The sequence below is a fragment of the Rhizopus delemar genome, genomic scaffold, assembly GCF_000149305.1.
Source record: "Rhizopus delemar RA 99-880 supercont3.8 genomic scaffold, whole genome shotgun sequence".
NCBI classification, from domain to species: domain Eukaryota; kingdom Fungi; phylum Mucoromycota; class Mucoromycetes; order Mucorales; family Rhizopodaceae; genus Rhizopus; species Rhizopus delemar.
In genome coordinates, this window is record NW_027137834.1 from 852,425 (window position 1) to 866,702 (window position 14,278).

At 37.8% G+C, this 14,278-nt stretch overlaps 5 protein-coding genes across 5 annotated transcripts; all 5 read left to right on the top strand.

The window, feature by feature from the left end:
• Nucleotides 1-1,002: 1,002 nt before the first annotated feature.
• RO3G_10552 (uncharacterized protein) lies at nucleotides 1,003-2,349 on the top strand (the record flags this gene model as incomplete). Its single annotated transcript, XM_067665137.1, has 1 exon — nucleotides 1,003-2,349. One exon carries the CDS (start codon nucleotides 1,003-1,005, stop codon nucleotides 2,347-2,349), a length of 1,347 nt encoding a protein of 448 aa, XP_067521238.1.
• Nucleotides 2,350-2,435: 86 nt separating this feature from the next.
• Nucleotides 2,436-3,238, top strand: RO3G_10553 (uncharacterized protein; the record flags this gene model as incomplete). Its single annotated transcript, XM_067665138.1, has 4 exons — nucleotides 2,436-2,464; nucleotides 2,605-2,746; nucleotides 2,869-2,905; nucleotides 3,006-3,238. 4 exons carry the CDS (start codon nucleotides 2,436-2,438, stop codon nucleotides 3,236-3,238), a joined length of 441 nt encoding a protein of 146 aa, XP_067521239.1.
• Nucleotides 3,239-4,990: 1,752 nt separating this feature from the next.
• Nucleotides 4,991-5,101, top strand: RO3G_10554 (uncharacterized protein; the record flags this gene model as incomplete). Its single annotated transcript, XM_067665139.1, has 1 exon — nucleotides 4,991-5,101. One exon carries the CDS (start codon nucleotides 4,991-4,993, stop codon nucleotides 5,099-5,101), a length of 111 nt encoding a protein of 36 aa, XP_067521240.1.
• Nucleotides 5,102-6,592: 1,491 nt separating this feature from the next.
• On the top strand, nucleotides 6,593-11,656 carry RO3G_10555 (uncharacterized protein; the record flags this gene model as incomplete). Its single annotated transcript, XM_067665140.1, has 2 exons — nucleotides 6,593-8,231; nucleotides 8,391-11,656. The coding sequence occupies 2 exons, from the start codon at nucleotides 6,593-6,595 to the stop codon at nucleotides 11,654-11,656; spliced, it is 4,905 nt and encodes a 1,634-aa protein (XP_067521241.1).
• Nucleotides 11,657-12,507: 851 nt separating this feature from the next.
• RO3G_10556 (uncharacterized protein) lies at nucleotides 12,508-13,999 on the top strand (the record flags this gene model as incomplete). Its single annotated transcript, XM_067665141.1, has 2 exons — nucleotides 12,508-13,486; nucleotides 13,569-13,999. The coding sequence occupies 2 exons, from the start codon at nucleotides 12,508-12,510 to the stop codon at nucleotides 13,997-13,999; spliced, it is 1,410 nt and encodes a 469-aa protein (XP_067521242.1).
• Between the last annotated feature and the right edge of the window lie 279 nt (nucleotides 14,000-14,278).

Below are 14,278 nucleotides of genomic sequence, written 5' to 3' on the forward strand. Positions count from 1 at the left end.
TTGTATTTAATGAGTTCTCTCTCCTGTCTTCACTCAATAAAGAGGTGCAAGAGCCTCATCGATTATCAGTTTTTCTTTTACACTTTATTTTCACTCTTAATCGACTATAAACTACTGACCAATATCACAACTGACCCTCACTGATGTATCCATCATTCATAACTCGATATGAAAACAGTATTAATAAGCTACATGTAAATGTACCCAATAGACAAGCTACAGGTTAATTCGGATAATCTTCATTAAGGATAAGATGCTGCGTAATTGCACGGTTAAACTACATTAAATCCAGGAACTAAATCACAGTCAGCCGCAGTCAATCATATACGAGTATTCTATGACAAATATAACAATAGAAGAACACGTAACCCTTATCTATTTGTCATCAGCTATATCATACTCATTAATTATTAATCCATGACATGAAATATTATCCGTGTATGAAAAGTATAAATAGAGTACAATTTTCTTATTAAATAAAACAATCTCTTTATCGAGTCTCGTCCTCTCTTGTTCCTTTTTATTCTTGGATAAATCACTCACTTCTGTAGGCGGTAGACTAGGTGAATTCAATGGCCAATAGAATCTGATGCGCTGAATGAAATCTTACCAAATTTGGCATCAGAGATGCTACGGGATACAAGAATGTATATTCGGAGTTTCATGCAGATCGGAGCTTAATTGGGACCAACGATCTCCGGGACCTATCTTTTGCCCTTGCCAATACGAAATTAAGTATCGGCCTGGACGAGTCAATGAAAGTGCCGACTTCCTGTCCAGATTAGGATATTGAACAAAAGTGGCTATAACGCTAAGCAACTATGTTGAAATCATTTGATATATATATTTTAACAAAACTACAAGGTGGATGGGAGGGGTAGTTGAAACAAAAACGTAACAAAATCACTCAAAAAAAAAGAGGAAAAAGAAAAAAAAATTCTATCTGAATTCACACAACTTCGTACAACCTCAAACACAATCAAACACTACACAAAATTCACAATGGAAAAAGAAAAGGTACAAGCCCTGAAACAATACCTAGTCACACTCAAGGTGCCTGATAATACAACAAGAAAATTAAAGAAATATATAGAAAAGGAATCTGTCAATTACACCATTTACAAAGATACCCTTTATCGATACAATACAGCAAACGGGATAATTCGCAAGGTGCTGAACAAAGAAGAAGCAGAAGACATTATACACACATACCATCAACATCCATTGGGAGGACATCTCGCATATAATAATACGTTGCACAAAATTGCTACTCGGTATTTTTGGGAAAATATGTCACACGACATACAAGAATATACTAGAAAATGTCTTCGATGTCAAATGCATGGAAATAAATCGCTCAAGGAAGAATTGTATCCAATACCTGTTTCTACGAAGCCATTTGATCGAATCGCATTAGATGTAAAACACGTGCAAGCATCTAGAGCAGGGTACAGATATATAATTGCAGGAATTGATTATTTAACAAAATATGTCGAGGCAAGACCAATGCGTTTTCAAACTTCATCGGAGATTGCATTGTTCCTTTATGAAGAGATCATATGTCGACATGGATGTCCAACGATAATAGTGTCCGACAACGGAAAACCCTTTTTAAGCGATCTAATACGTCAGGTGTGTCAAAATTACTCAATTATTCACAAAACAACAACACCCTATAATCCACAAAGTAATGGTCTTATCGAACGATTTAATCGTACTTTAGGTCAAATTTTGCAATGTCGAGAAGACAATGAAAAGGAAGACTGGGATCAGTACCTACCAGCAACGCTATTTGCTTATCGATCCATGAAACAAGCTACTACTAAGCAAAGTCCGTTTTTCCTAATGTATGGATACGAACCCAAAACACCATTTGATTTGAAGCATCACGTTTATGAAAAGAATTCGCCGAAATTCGAAGCAACTTTGGGTCATAGAACAGCACATCAGATCTACAACTTAAATAGAATAAGGGATCAAGCCGCGAAAGCTATCAAGACCACACAAGCAGCTCAGAAAAAGGTAATCGAAAGCAAACTCCTAGATCATAGAAAAGAGTTAAAGCCTCCATTCCACATTGGAGACGTAGTATTAATATATAAGGACTACCTATCAACCTCTTGGTCTGGAAAATTGCAAGACAAATGGGAAGGCCCATATATCATTCATCATGTCTTAGGCAAGGGAACATATCATATCAAAAATACAGAGACAACGGACACCAAAATTAGAAGGGTACATGGTAACAGGCTTAAGCCATATTCTTTTCCAAATTCGCAATGGAGATCGGAGCAGCAACGAATAGAAACAAATGACCTAGATAATGAAACAGAAGAACTTCTTCATTAAAAAAAAAATTATATATATACAGTAGGTCACAAAACTGCTGCAAGGAATCCATTTTTCTTGGTTTTTGTAGCGCACATCCTGTTACAATGGCACAAACTGCCTCTGTTCCCACATAGTAAATCTTCTACATGTCTTGAAAAATCCGAAAGAGTTTATGCCCTATTGGATAAGTATTGAAGGAAGTATGAGGCGCGCAATTTGAAAATTTGAAAAAATGAAAATTTGAACGGAATGAACTTATTTATTAATATTTAGTTGGTCCTCCTTTTCTATTAATAATCTCTTGAGTTCTTTCCGAAATGTTATCTACATGATTTTCGCAAAGTTATTTATTGAAGTCAATTCATATTTCCTCAACTCGTTCCCAAAGCACATCCGTGTTCTTTGCTCTATATTCGTAATATTTGAGCTGCAACCTTAATGGATGCCGTACGTGCTCGATTGAATTTAAGTCGGGGATCTAAGCTGGCCAATAGTTAACATAGCTCTCTTGGTGACTACATAACTAGGCTATTGTAGATTATGCCTTGTGCTTTGGGTCATTGTCATGCTAAAAGTAAATGTTGGACCAGTCGAAATTGTAGTACTTCATACTATCATGAAACGTAGTGTTCAAAATATGCTAGTAAACACCCGAGTACAACTTTCCATCGTAGATCTAGCAAGCATATCCTGGTCCTTCAAAGGCTATACAACACCAGGACATCAATTTGCTAGCTTCATGCTGGATTACAAAATCCAGGTCATGATGTTGAAAAAGGTCACTTGGCCTTTTCCGATAGTGATCACCACCATCAAAGCCCTATACGTTGATCTTGGTTTCATTAAAGTACACTGTTTGCTGTCAGTCAACCATTGCCAAATCCTGATGTTCCTTATTCCATTTTAACTGATGCTACGTATGCACTTTTGTCTGAAATGGCTCCTTTTTTTCTATCAGAAAATGGAACTCCATTGATTTCAGTACGTTAATTTCTGACTGGTATGAGATATCATAGCCAAATCCAACCAGCTCCCGGTACACCTCTTTAGAAGCCTTTAGAACCCCTTCCATGACTTTTCTTTTGATTAACCGCTTCGTCACTTTGGAGACTACTGCAGGTCTATGACCTGTGCTCACTTTCCTACTTGAAAACAACGTTATAAAGTATCTGCTAACAGTTGATTCATGTAATCCAGTCTCCTTAGCAATATCATATTTTGATGTGAATCCGGTTAATGTCTGTTTGAGATCGTTTACTTTCTCCTCTGACTGTCATTTATGCATGCAATTGACGATAGGGTAAAAAAGAGAAATAATTTAAACAAAGGAATATAAAATTTAAAATAAAGGAATTGTAAGCACTCTTAAATACAGGTAGCATTCTAATCACGTCAAAAGTGAGAAAAATTGTGATGGCAACCGGTTGGGTCGTATTAAAATTCATTATTTCAAACATATGTAAACAAGCAAAAAATACAGGATGTTTAAAATACTACCTTCAGCAGTATCAAATTCCACCAATAACCATTGCCCATATCCCAAAACTGACAAATAAATGCCCTTCCTATTGTGGCACAAATAGTCAAAGTTTGAGATAGTTTGGTGCAGTATCCATAGACAAGCAGCTGTAAAACATGAATTTTGCAATTCCTTGCAGCATTTTTTTGACCTACTGTAAGAACTCTTTGCACTTATGACCTTGGAACCAATCCTTGTGGCAGTAAGTACATGGCTTGGGTTTAAACTTTCCCTTATTTGCCATAGGGGCCTTGTACTTGTTGGTCAATACTTGTCATGACATTATCGGCCCTTAGGGCACATTCTTTTTAATTATAAACAAAACCCTCAATTTAATAAGAATCATATTCCACATTCCTCATAATAGTATAAATACCCATAATCTTTTACAGTACCCGCTCTATTTAAGGGTGGCCAAAATTTTTTGAATATCCACCCTTAAATAGAAAATACCCTTAAATCGAATTTCGTGGCTGTTAAAAAACGAAGTCACAATATGTATTGTAGCTACATTATAGACATGTTTGTACAACAAGTTTCCACATAGGTACTGTCGGTTGGTATAGATTTGGTGATTGTGTAACGACATTAACAAATCAAAGCTTGCTTTTAAGGCTTGATCGAAGCTGCTGGAAGGATAATACAGTGGCCGTCAAAACTGGTCGCATGTTTTCATATTTTGCCTATACGCGCTATCTTCTTCTTCATTTCTTAGTCTATAGCAATGAAATATACTCCATTCGAAAGAGCAAACTCTGTACAATCATATGGTAACACAGACATCACCGTAGACCCAATATACTGGTAGTAATTGGCACTTAAAGTCCGATGGTACATGCGACCAGTTTTGACGGCATTTATAAGTCAACGTTTTTACACACTTTATTTAAAAAAATCAGTATTTAGTCCAAAGACCTTTTGCTCTAATGACTGCAGCACGCCTTTTCGGCATACTTTCGATGTATTTCTGGCATTCTTCTTTAGAAATGGCATACCAGGTCTGGCCTATACGCTCCCATAGCACATGCATACTACTTGGTGGTGTCTCATAGCTATGAAATAGCTCTCTCTTTAAATGAGCCCACATATGCTCTATGGGATTTAGGTCTGGCGATTGAGGAGGCCATTTCAATGCTTCAAATGGCTGCTGGTCAATCCATTCTTTCACTACCTTCGATGTATGCTTCGGATCATTGTCCTGCTGAAACACCATTTTGGAGGAATCCAAGCTATAACTTTCCATTGTCTTGAGTAAGTCATCTTTTAAGACCTCAAGGTAGCCTTCGCTATTCATACGATGACCTACATCAACTATCCACCCAACTCCTTCCCATGTAATGCAGCTCCAGACCATGATATTGCCGCCTCCATGCTTGACGGTTTGCTGTACATGTCGCGAGTTCAATTCCTCATGGGGTAGTTTCCATGCATAAGCCTTTCCGTCGGATGCAAAACGATTTACTTTAGTCTCATCAGAGAATATGATCCGTTTCCAGTCATCCACAGTCCAATGTTGGTGCGATTTGGCCCACTGAAGGCGTTTCACGATGTTTTGGCCGCGTAGCAAAGGTTTTTGAGGCTTGACAAACGCTATAAAGCCAGCTTTTTTAAGAACGCGGCGTACGGTACTGTCACTTACAGACATTCCAAATTCTTCTTTTAGAGCTTTTTGGATCTCTATAGCGTTATTTTTTCTTCCTAAGGTGACTAATCTCCGGATGTAGTTCACCATGCGTTGGCTAATTAGAGATGGGCGACCACCTTCATCAACATTTCCACTCATCTTAAGAGATGAGCGGTAATTCTGAACAGTGGTACGACTAACACCAACTTGTTTCGCTATTTTGCTGTTTGACTTCTTGAATCTCAGCAATGAGTAGATGCTGTTTACTTTGTCATTTGAAATTGCACGCATGTCGGATCTGCAATGGTATAATGTCTTAATGGAGTGCTGCAATTTAACAAAAAAACACTTACATGTAAATAATATTACGATGAAAGAAGAAAGAGAAGAAAAAAATATGAAAAAATTGCAATTAAGCCACATTTTTGTGACTATATTATGTTACTTACAAACGCCGTCAAAACTGGTCGCATGTACCATCGGACTTTAAGTGCCAATTACTACCAGTATATTGGGTCTACGGTGATGTCTGTGTTACCATATGATTGTACAGAGTTTGCTCTTTCGAATGAAGTATATTTCATTGCTATATGTTGTATCCACACAACTAATAAAGTGAACATTCATGGATAAACTTGGATACTACAGAATTATAGTCTAACCAGATCTCTATTAATAAACGTGAGAATTCTGCAATAGCCAATCTTGCCCTGTTGTCCTACCAGCGTTCTAAAAGACTATATCGGAACCTGATTACAACAACGGCAGTTCAATCCTATTCTATAATTATCATTAGATCAATAGTTTAATTACTTCATTGTCCCTTGATTCGTCAAGTAGACAGCGGCTATTGATTATCCACTATCCTTCCTTATATTCCATATCATTCTTTTAACCGATCAATTGAAATAGCGGTAAAGACCCAGACATTCAAAAAGTATAAATACCCTCAATATTTTTATTAATAAAGTCATATATAATCTTTAGTTTCACAACTATCGTCTTTTTGTAGTTTTTGTCTTCTATTTCATATTTGGCAAAACATTTTTTTTTGTGAATTCTTTATTGACTTTATTTTTAAAAACAACCCTCTTTTTATTACTACCTACCTTACCACTATGTCAAACTCAAATGACTTTAACTCTGCTGCTGCTGGTTCTTCCAGTAGTAATGATAAAACTTATCCTGATAACGCCCGTCGTATGTCAGATGTATCTACCTTATCTTCAGAGGCACAGTCCTCTGGAATGACCACGTCCGCAGTTTCTTCTGGTTCTTTTGAGCCTAGAATCGCAGCTCCATCCATCCACTCTTCTATTGAGGAGTTGGATTCCACCATCATCGGTGCCACCCAAGTTATCCTTAACTTGTCTGTTCGTCTTCTTTCCACGACCCCTGAGTCAGAGGAAGATAGCATGGTGCGCGCCAAGTACGAAGCCTGCTCCAAGGACCTAGAGAGACTAGTTCATACTAGATATCTCCTCCAACGAGCTATGACCCATGCTGTTCCTACCGCTTGGACTGGTGCACCTCAGGTTGCCCCTGCAGCCTTGAATGTTGTACCTCCAAACCTACCCCTCATGCAGTGGAAGGGTGCGGTCTTTGACCCATCTGCCCCTGTCTCTGTGGATGTTAAGCACTGCTTAAAAAAGTTTCAGGACGTGATGTTCGCACATGGTCTTGATCTTGATCAGCACTGGCTTCGTCTTCTCCCTCCCTGCTTGTCGTCTAGTCAACGTACTTGGCTTGATGAATATCAAGAAAAGGAGGATGTCCATACGTGGAGTCAGTTCAAAAAGGCTTTTACTGGCCATTATGGTGTTGGTTCGGCTGAAGAAAAGGCCACGTCTACAACGGAGTTGTTACGCATCTCCATGACTGCTGCTGAGACTGTTGACCAATACGTTGAACGTTTCAACAACCTCCGTCGCTTGGCACAAATCCAAGATCGCTGTGTCTTGACTCGTTGCTTTCTGATCGGTCTTCAGGCCGACATTTACAAGAAGGTGATCGTGTCCTTAGCCAATTGTACGGATGCGCAAAAAGAATCGGTCGACTACGTTGTCAAGTTGGCCAAGACTTTGTACCATTCATTGTACAAAGTACGTAGAGTTGCTAACGCTTCTCACACTTCTGCTGGCCCCTCCATGGTCAATGACTCCTCTTCTTCTGGTCGGAAGAAATCCTCTGCTTTTGTCTCTGGTTCTGCTGTTCGTGCTGCACCTTATCCAAAGGCTTCTAGGAAGTATTGCAGCTTCCATAAGACCACCACCCATAGCAACGATGAATGTCGTGCTATGAAGAAATCTTCCTCTCTTTCTCCTTCTTCGGGTTCTACCCAAGTTGATGTCTCCTCTGGTTCTGCTGCCTCTCAGTGGAATCCAAGAAACCAACCTTCCGGTTTGGGACGTCCGTGCCGCTCTTGTGGTGCTGACAACTGGCGTCCTGGTCATCGATGCAAAGGAAAGGGTCGCTCAACTGGCTCTTCGGCTGACGACTCTGATCTTGCTGGGCCTTCTCATTTGTTTCGCGGAATGAGTCGATCCCCTGCTTCTTCCTTGTCTTCCGTTGCCTCTTCTGGTAACGATGTTTCTGCCTCTGTTGGTTCTTCTGCCACTCCTACTACAAGTAGTAGTGATGCTTCTTCCGGTCGTAAGACTGATGCTGCTGGTCCCGTTGTCTCTGTTCCCGATTCGTCGGATGATATGGACATTGATGTTGCAGAAGCCCTTACTGTGGCTGAAGCTGCTCAGGCCTGTAAGTACATTACACATCACATCTTTTCTAAAGCGCCTTCAAACACTAATACGCTTTATGTTCCTATTATTGTAGAGCACATCAAAACATGGGCCATGATTGATACCGGTTCAACTTTTTCGTGTGTGTCTCCTTCGTTCTGTTCGTCGCTTGGTTTAGTTCCAACACCTAATCCAGGATCGATCAAGTTAGGACATAATAGTTCAAGTATTGTAAGCCGGTTAGGCATAATAAATCTTACTGTTTATTATAACCAAATCCGTTTGCCATATGAATTTGAAGTGTTTGATTTTAGCAGTGATGTCCCCATTTGTTTAGGACTTGACATTTTGCCTAAACTAAGAATAGGTTTAACAGGATTAGCCACTTCTTGGTTAAATTCTAATATTCCTAAAATACCTGATCCAGTTAACCCTGATGACTATAAGCCAAATGAAACTCCTGTTGGCACTAAACAGGAAAGACAGCAATTGATGAGCACTATTCAACCTTTGTTAGATGCTAATACGAGTATCCCCATGTCTTCTCATTGTAATTTACCTGGTGCTATCATTACTCTTGATACTGAACCCAATGCCTTTGCTTATCGAAGACAACCCGATATTGCTATTGCTAACAGAAAAATCATGGAAGACCAAATTCAAACTTGGTTGGATGATTGTGTCATTGAACCTGCTCCTTCCAATACTCGCTTCAACAACCCTATTTTTCTTGTTGGAAAAAAGGATGTTAACGGATTATACACTAAGAAAAGAGCAGTTATTGATCCACGTATGCTTAACCAACTCGTGAAGAATGTTGATAGAATGCCTTTACCTCTAATCAGTGATCTTCATCAACGTATGGGTTCTGCTACTATATTTACTACTTTCGACATACGAGCATGCTTTCATCGTTTTCTTATCCAAGAATCTGATAGACCTAAAACCGCATTTACTCATCCATTCACTGGTATGCAGTATCAATTTCGTCATTGTCCTTTTGGCTTGACAAGTACCGGTAACATTGTACAGCGTGTTCTTACAAATTTGTTCGCAGATCTTCCCTACACTGCACTCTATATTGATGATCTATGTGTCTTCAGCTCTGGTGACATGAATCAACATATTGAGTATGTCCGTGAAGTGTTGAAACGTCTTACTGCTGCAAACTTAATTATTAATGTTGAAAAGACACATTTTGCACAAAGTTGTGTAAACATTCTTGGATGGACTATTGGTAACAATGGTTCTCTAATCCCTGATCAACGTAAACTGACAAATATACATTCTTGGCCCACACCTAAAACTGGTAGACAAGTCATGAGTTTTCTTGGATTTGCAAACTATTTCCGTAATAGTTTACCTATGTTTTCTCGCTTGACTGCTCCACTTGACCGGTTACGATCTCTTAATTCTTTAAAAGGAATTTGGAATGAAACCCATGAATGCAGTTTTCGTAACATTAAGGATGCCTTGGTGAATGCCCCAGTTATTCACATTCCTAACCTTAAGTACCCATTCTACGTCGCAACAGATGCTAGTGCTTATGGTATCGGCGGTGTCGTTTATCAAGTCATCGACCAAGTCATTCAATATAACGCCTTTGCTGCAAGATCTCTTTCTCCTACCGAACGTCGTTATCATACAAACAAACGAGAGTTGTTAGCGATTGTATTCATGTTTGAGAGATATAATAAATGGTTATATAACCGTCATTTTACCTTGACAACTGATCACAAAGCCTTGATTTACATCAAGAAGCAAGTTGTTCCAAATGCTGCCATGCTTGTTTGGTTTGAAACAATTTTCGAATATTCCTTTGATATTGTTCATTGTCCTGGCATTAAGAATATTATCCCAGACGCACTTAGTCGTTTATTCCCAGATGACAATAAACTGGAGGGGGGTAACAATGTCAACAATGTTGCCATCTACAGTATCCGTGGTAAAGAAAAAGAAAAAAGAAAACCAACTTTTAAAGAAAAATCTAAAAGTTATGAAACACAAACATATGCAGTCACTTCTGCAACATCATCATCATCATCAAAACCCTTATTGCATCGCGCTTTGCAATATGAAGATTATATCACACCTCCTCCTGAGGAAAGAAAAGATATAATATTAAAGGCTCACTTATTAGGCCATTATGGAATTAAAGCCATAGAACAAACCATTCATGGTGATAAACTCCATTGGACTAATTTACGTCAAGATATTCAGGATGTCATATCCAAGTGTCACGAATGTAAAATGTTTAATATTGCCAAAACAGGTTATCATCCCCCTAGAAGTATCCTACCTGACGGACCTCTAGATCATTGGGTTATGGACCTCGGCACTTTTAATATAACATCTACGAGCGGAAATAATTTCCTTCTTGTCATGGTTGATTTATTTTCTCGCTTTACTATCTTGAAAGCCATTCCTGATAAACAAGCTCTTACTATTGCCAAACAGCTTGTTGATATCTTCTGTACTTTCGGCTGGCCTAAGGTCATTGCTAGTGATAACGGAAAAGAGTTTACTGCTACCATCGTCACTGAACTTATTAATAACAGTGGTATCGATAAGAGAGTGTCTAACCCTTTTAATCCCCTTGGTAACTCAGTCAATGAAGCATTTGTAGGAATTGCTAAAAAGACTATTGTTAAACAGTTACAAGGAAGAAAAGAAGATTGGGATCTATATGTACCTGCAACCCAATATGCTATGAATCTGAAATATTCCAGACTTCATAAGAGTAGACCATATACAGTAATCTTCAATAAAGTACCAAATGATATGAAAGATTATTCTCATATTAAACCCACTCTTAGAAGTGAAGCTGTAGATTCTAAAGCAATAGAAAACAGACTTAAATATGCTACTGAAGTCGTTATCCCTGCTCTTGCTAAACGCATTAAGGAAACTCAGGATGTAGACAATGCATATTTTATGAAAACAAACAAAATCGTTCACACACCATTCCCACTCCATAGTGAAGTCATGATTAAAAATGTGAATAAGGAAAACAAAACTGATCCGTATTACGAAGGTCCTTTTTATATAAGTGGAATGACAACTAATGGCAGTTACATATTAGTTGACAAACAAAATAACCTCTTATCAAGAGATGTACCAACCTCACACTTAAAACTTATTGCATTACCCAGCAATAAAAGTGCAGAATCAATCGATGACCAACATTATGAGATTCAAGCAATTATACAACACAAAGGAACTCCAGGTAATTACCAGTACCTTGTTCATTGGAAAGGATACGATGATCCTATGGATTACACTTGGGAACCTACTTCTAGTTTTGATGATCGATCTTCAATTGAAACATATTGGGCTCGTCGTCAAGCAGGTAATAATACTGCTGTCTCAAAGAAAGCAAGATTACCCAAACGTACCGTTCCTACTCGTGATCATCACAGTAGAAGCAAGAGATCAAGACGTTAAATTGTCTAAGTAGTTGACCGTCTTTTTCCCTAAGACAATTTTTCCTAAAGAAGGTTTTTTTTTACTATCAGGTTTTTATGACAACTTACTACTACGATCTACCCTCAATTATACTATGTCTATTTATCTGCCCTATGATCATTATCGCACTTATTGTGTATGACAATTACTTTTTCCTGAATCTTCACTTATCCTTTTACCGTTTGCTTCAAACTAGAAGGGGGCAATGTTGTATCCACACAACTAATAAAGTGAACATTCATGGATAAACTTGGATACTACAGAATTATAGTCTAACCAGATCTCTATTAATAAACGTGAGAATTCTGCAATAGCCAATCTTGCCCTGTTGTCCTACCAGCGTTCTAAAAGACTATATCGGAACCTGATTACAACAACGGCAGTTCAATCCTATTCTATAATTATCATTAGATCAATAGTTTAATTACTTCATTGTCCCTTGATTCGTCAAGTAGACAGCGGCTATTGATTATCCACTATCCTTCCTTATATTCCATATCATTCTTTTAACCGATCAATTGAAATAGCGGTAAAGACCCAGACATTCAAAAAGTATAAATACCCTCAATATTTTTATTAATAAAGTCATATATAATCTTTAGTTTCACAACTATCGTCTTTTTGTAGTTTTTGTCTTCTATTTCATATTTGGCAAAACACTATAGACTAAGAAATGAAGAAGAAGATAGCGCGTATAGGCAAAATATGAAAACATGCGACCAGTTTTGACGGCCACTGTATACGAGTCGTAGACTCAAAATAATTTTGATGAGAATAAATACATGATATAGTAAAAGTTATTCTCTTTCTTTAGATTCTATCTATAAAAAATGTCTAATAATAAACGTGTGCGCCTTTCTATTTCTCAAAAAATTGATCTTTTGGATCAAAATGCTACTGGCCAGCTTAATCAAACAGACTTAGGTGAATGGGCTATGAAGAAATTCAATTTAGATCAACCACTTGCCCAACAAACTATATCAAACATACTCAAAAATGCTGAAACGTTATATAGTAATGTTAATGTTGTCAAAAATAGCAAAAGTCTAAAAACAACACGTTATCCTCAACTTGATGATGAAGTCGAAAAGTTTGTTGCAGACATGAATAATAGCAATCTGCCAGTCAATCGAGACTCAATCCTTCGATATGTGAGACATATTGCTCAAGTGAAGTGTAGAATCCCTGGAAAAGAAATTTCATTTTCTTCTGGATGGCTTACAAAACTTTTTAAACGAATTGGAGTAAGATCCAGACCAATGCATGGTGAAAGTGCCTCAGTGGACATCTCTTCTGAAAACATTCAGAACGAATTGAGGAAGATAGAGGAACTTCTTGAGCCATATGATCCTGTAGATATCATGAACTTTGATGAAACAGGCTTATACTACCAGCAACCACCAAGAAGAACCATATGTTCCGAGTCGCTTGGTGGTCTTAAAAAAAGTAAAACTCGTCTGACAGTTGGGTTGCTCTGTAACTCGGATGGGTCTTACAAAGGGCACCCAGTTGTTATCGGACAACACAAGAGCCCCAAGTGTTTTAAAACAAGAGCCAATTTATTATCCATGACTGCAATTGGAAAAAAACATGAAGTTGTATACCACTATTCTACTAATGCTTGGATGACAAATGAAATTTTCACAGCATACGTGAAAAAGTTAGATGTTGCCTTTGGAAGACAAAATCGAAGAATTGCTCTTCTTTTGGATAATGCATCCGTTCATAAAATAAAAATTCCGCTCAACAACATTAAATTGATATTTCTTCCAGCAAACACTACTAGCAAACTACAGGCTCTTGACGCAGGTAACCTATTATTTGTCGATAAAATGCTATATAAACTGTCTTTTTGTTTTACAGTTTTCTCATTAATATTTTGTATACACAGGAATTATTGCCAACTTTAAGGCACACTTCCGAGCCCAGCAATACGATCGTGCTTTGTGCCTGTATATCAGTAAAAAGTTGGATAATCTGGATGTTTACAAAATGGATCAAGCTCAGGCTATGTTTTTTCTAGCTAATGCATGGCTTAAAGTAAATCCAGAAACGATAAAAAACTGCTGGCAACATACAAAAATATTGGCATTTAAAGAAAAAACAATTTGTGATTTTGAGCCAGTTGAGTATCCAACAAGTGCTTTGCCATTGGAGGAAGAGATTGTTGCCGAGCTAAATGGAATGATCCCAGATCTCCCCGGGAACTTTAACAACGAAGTTACTGATGTTAGCCAGTTGAATCTTGAAGCAGATGAAAGCGACATGATAGTATGTTATACAGCAAACACTACTAATAATGAAGAAACGGCAGAAGGCTGAGATATTTGGTACTTATGATGTAAAAACAGTAGGAAGTCAATAGCTAACAACTACTATTTATTGAGTAAAAAAAGGAGAGGAACTAATAATTTAGAATGAACCCTGGATTATATCGTCTGACTATTAATTGTATAGTCTGACGTAGGTTGGACTGAGATCAATAATAAAATAATGAATAAAGACATCATTAATGACCAAACACGACATCACCCCCTACCAGTTGGTATCAACGTTTGGAAGTTGAATAGGAAGTGTTTGAACAGTTATAAATTTTTGTGT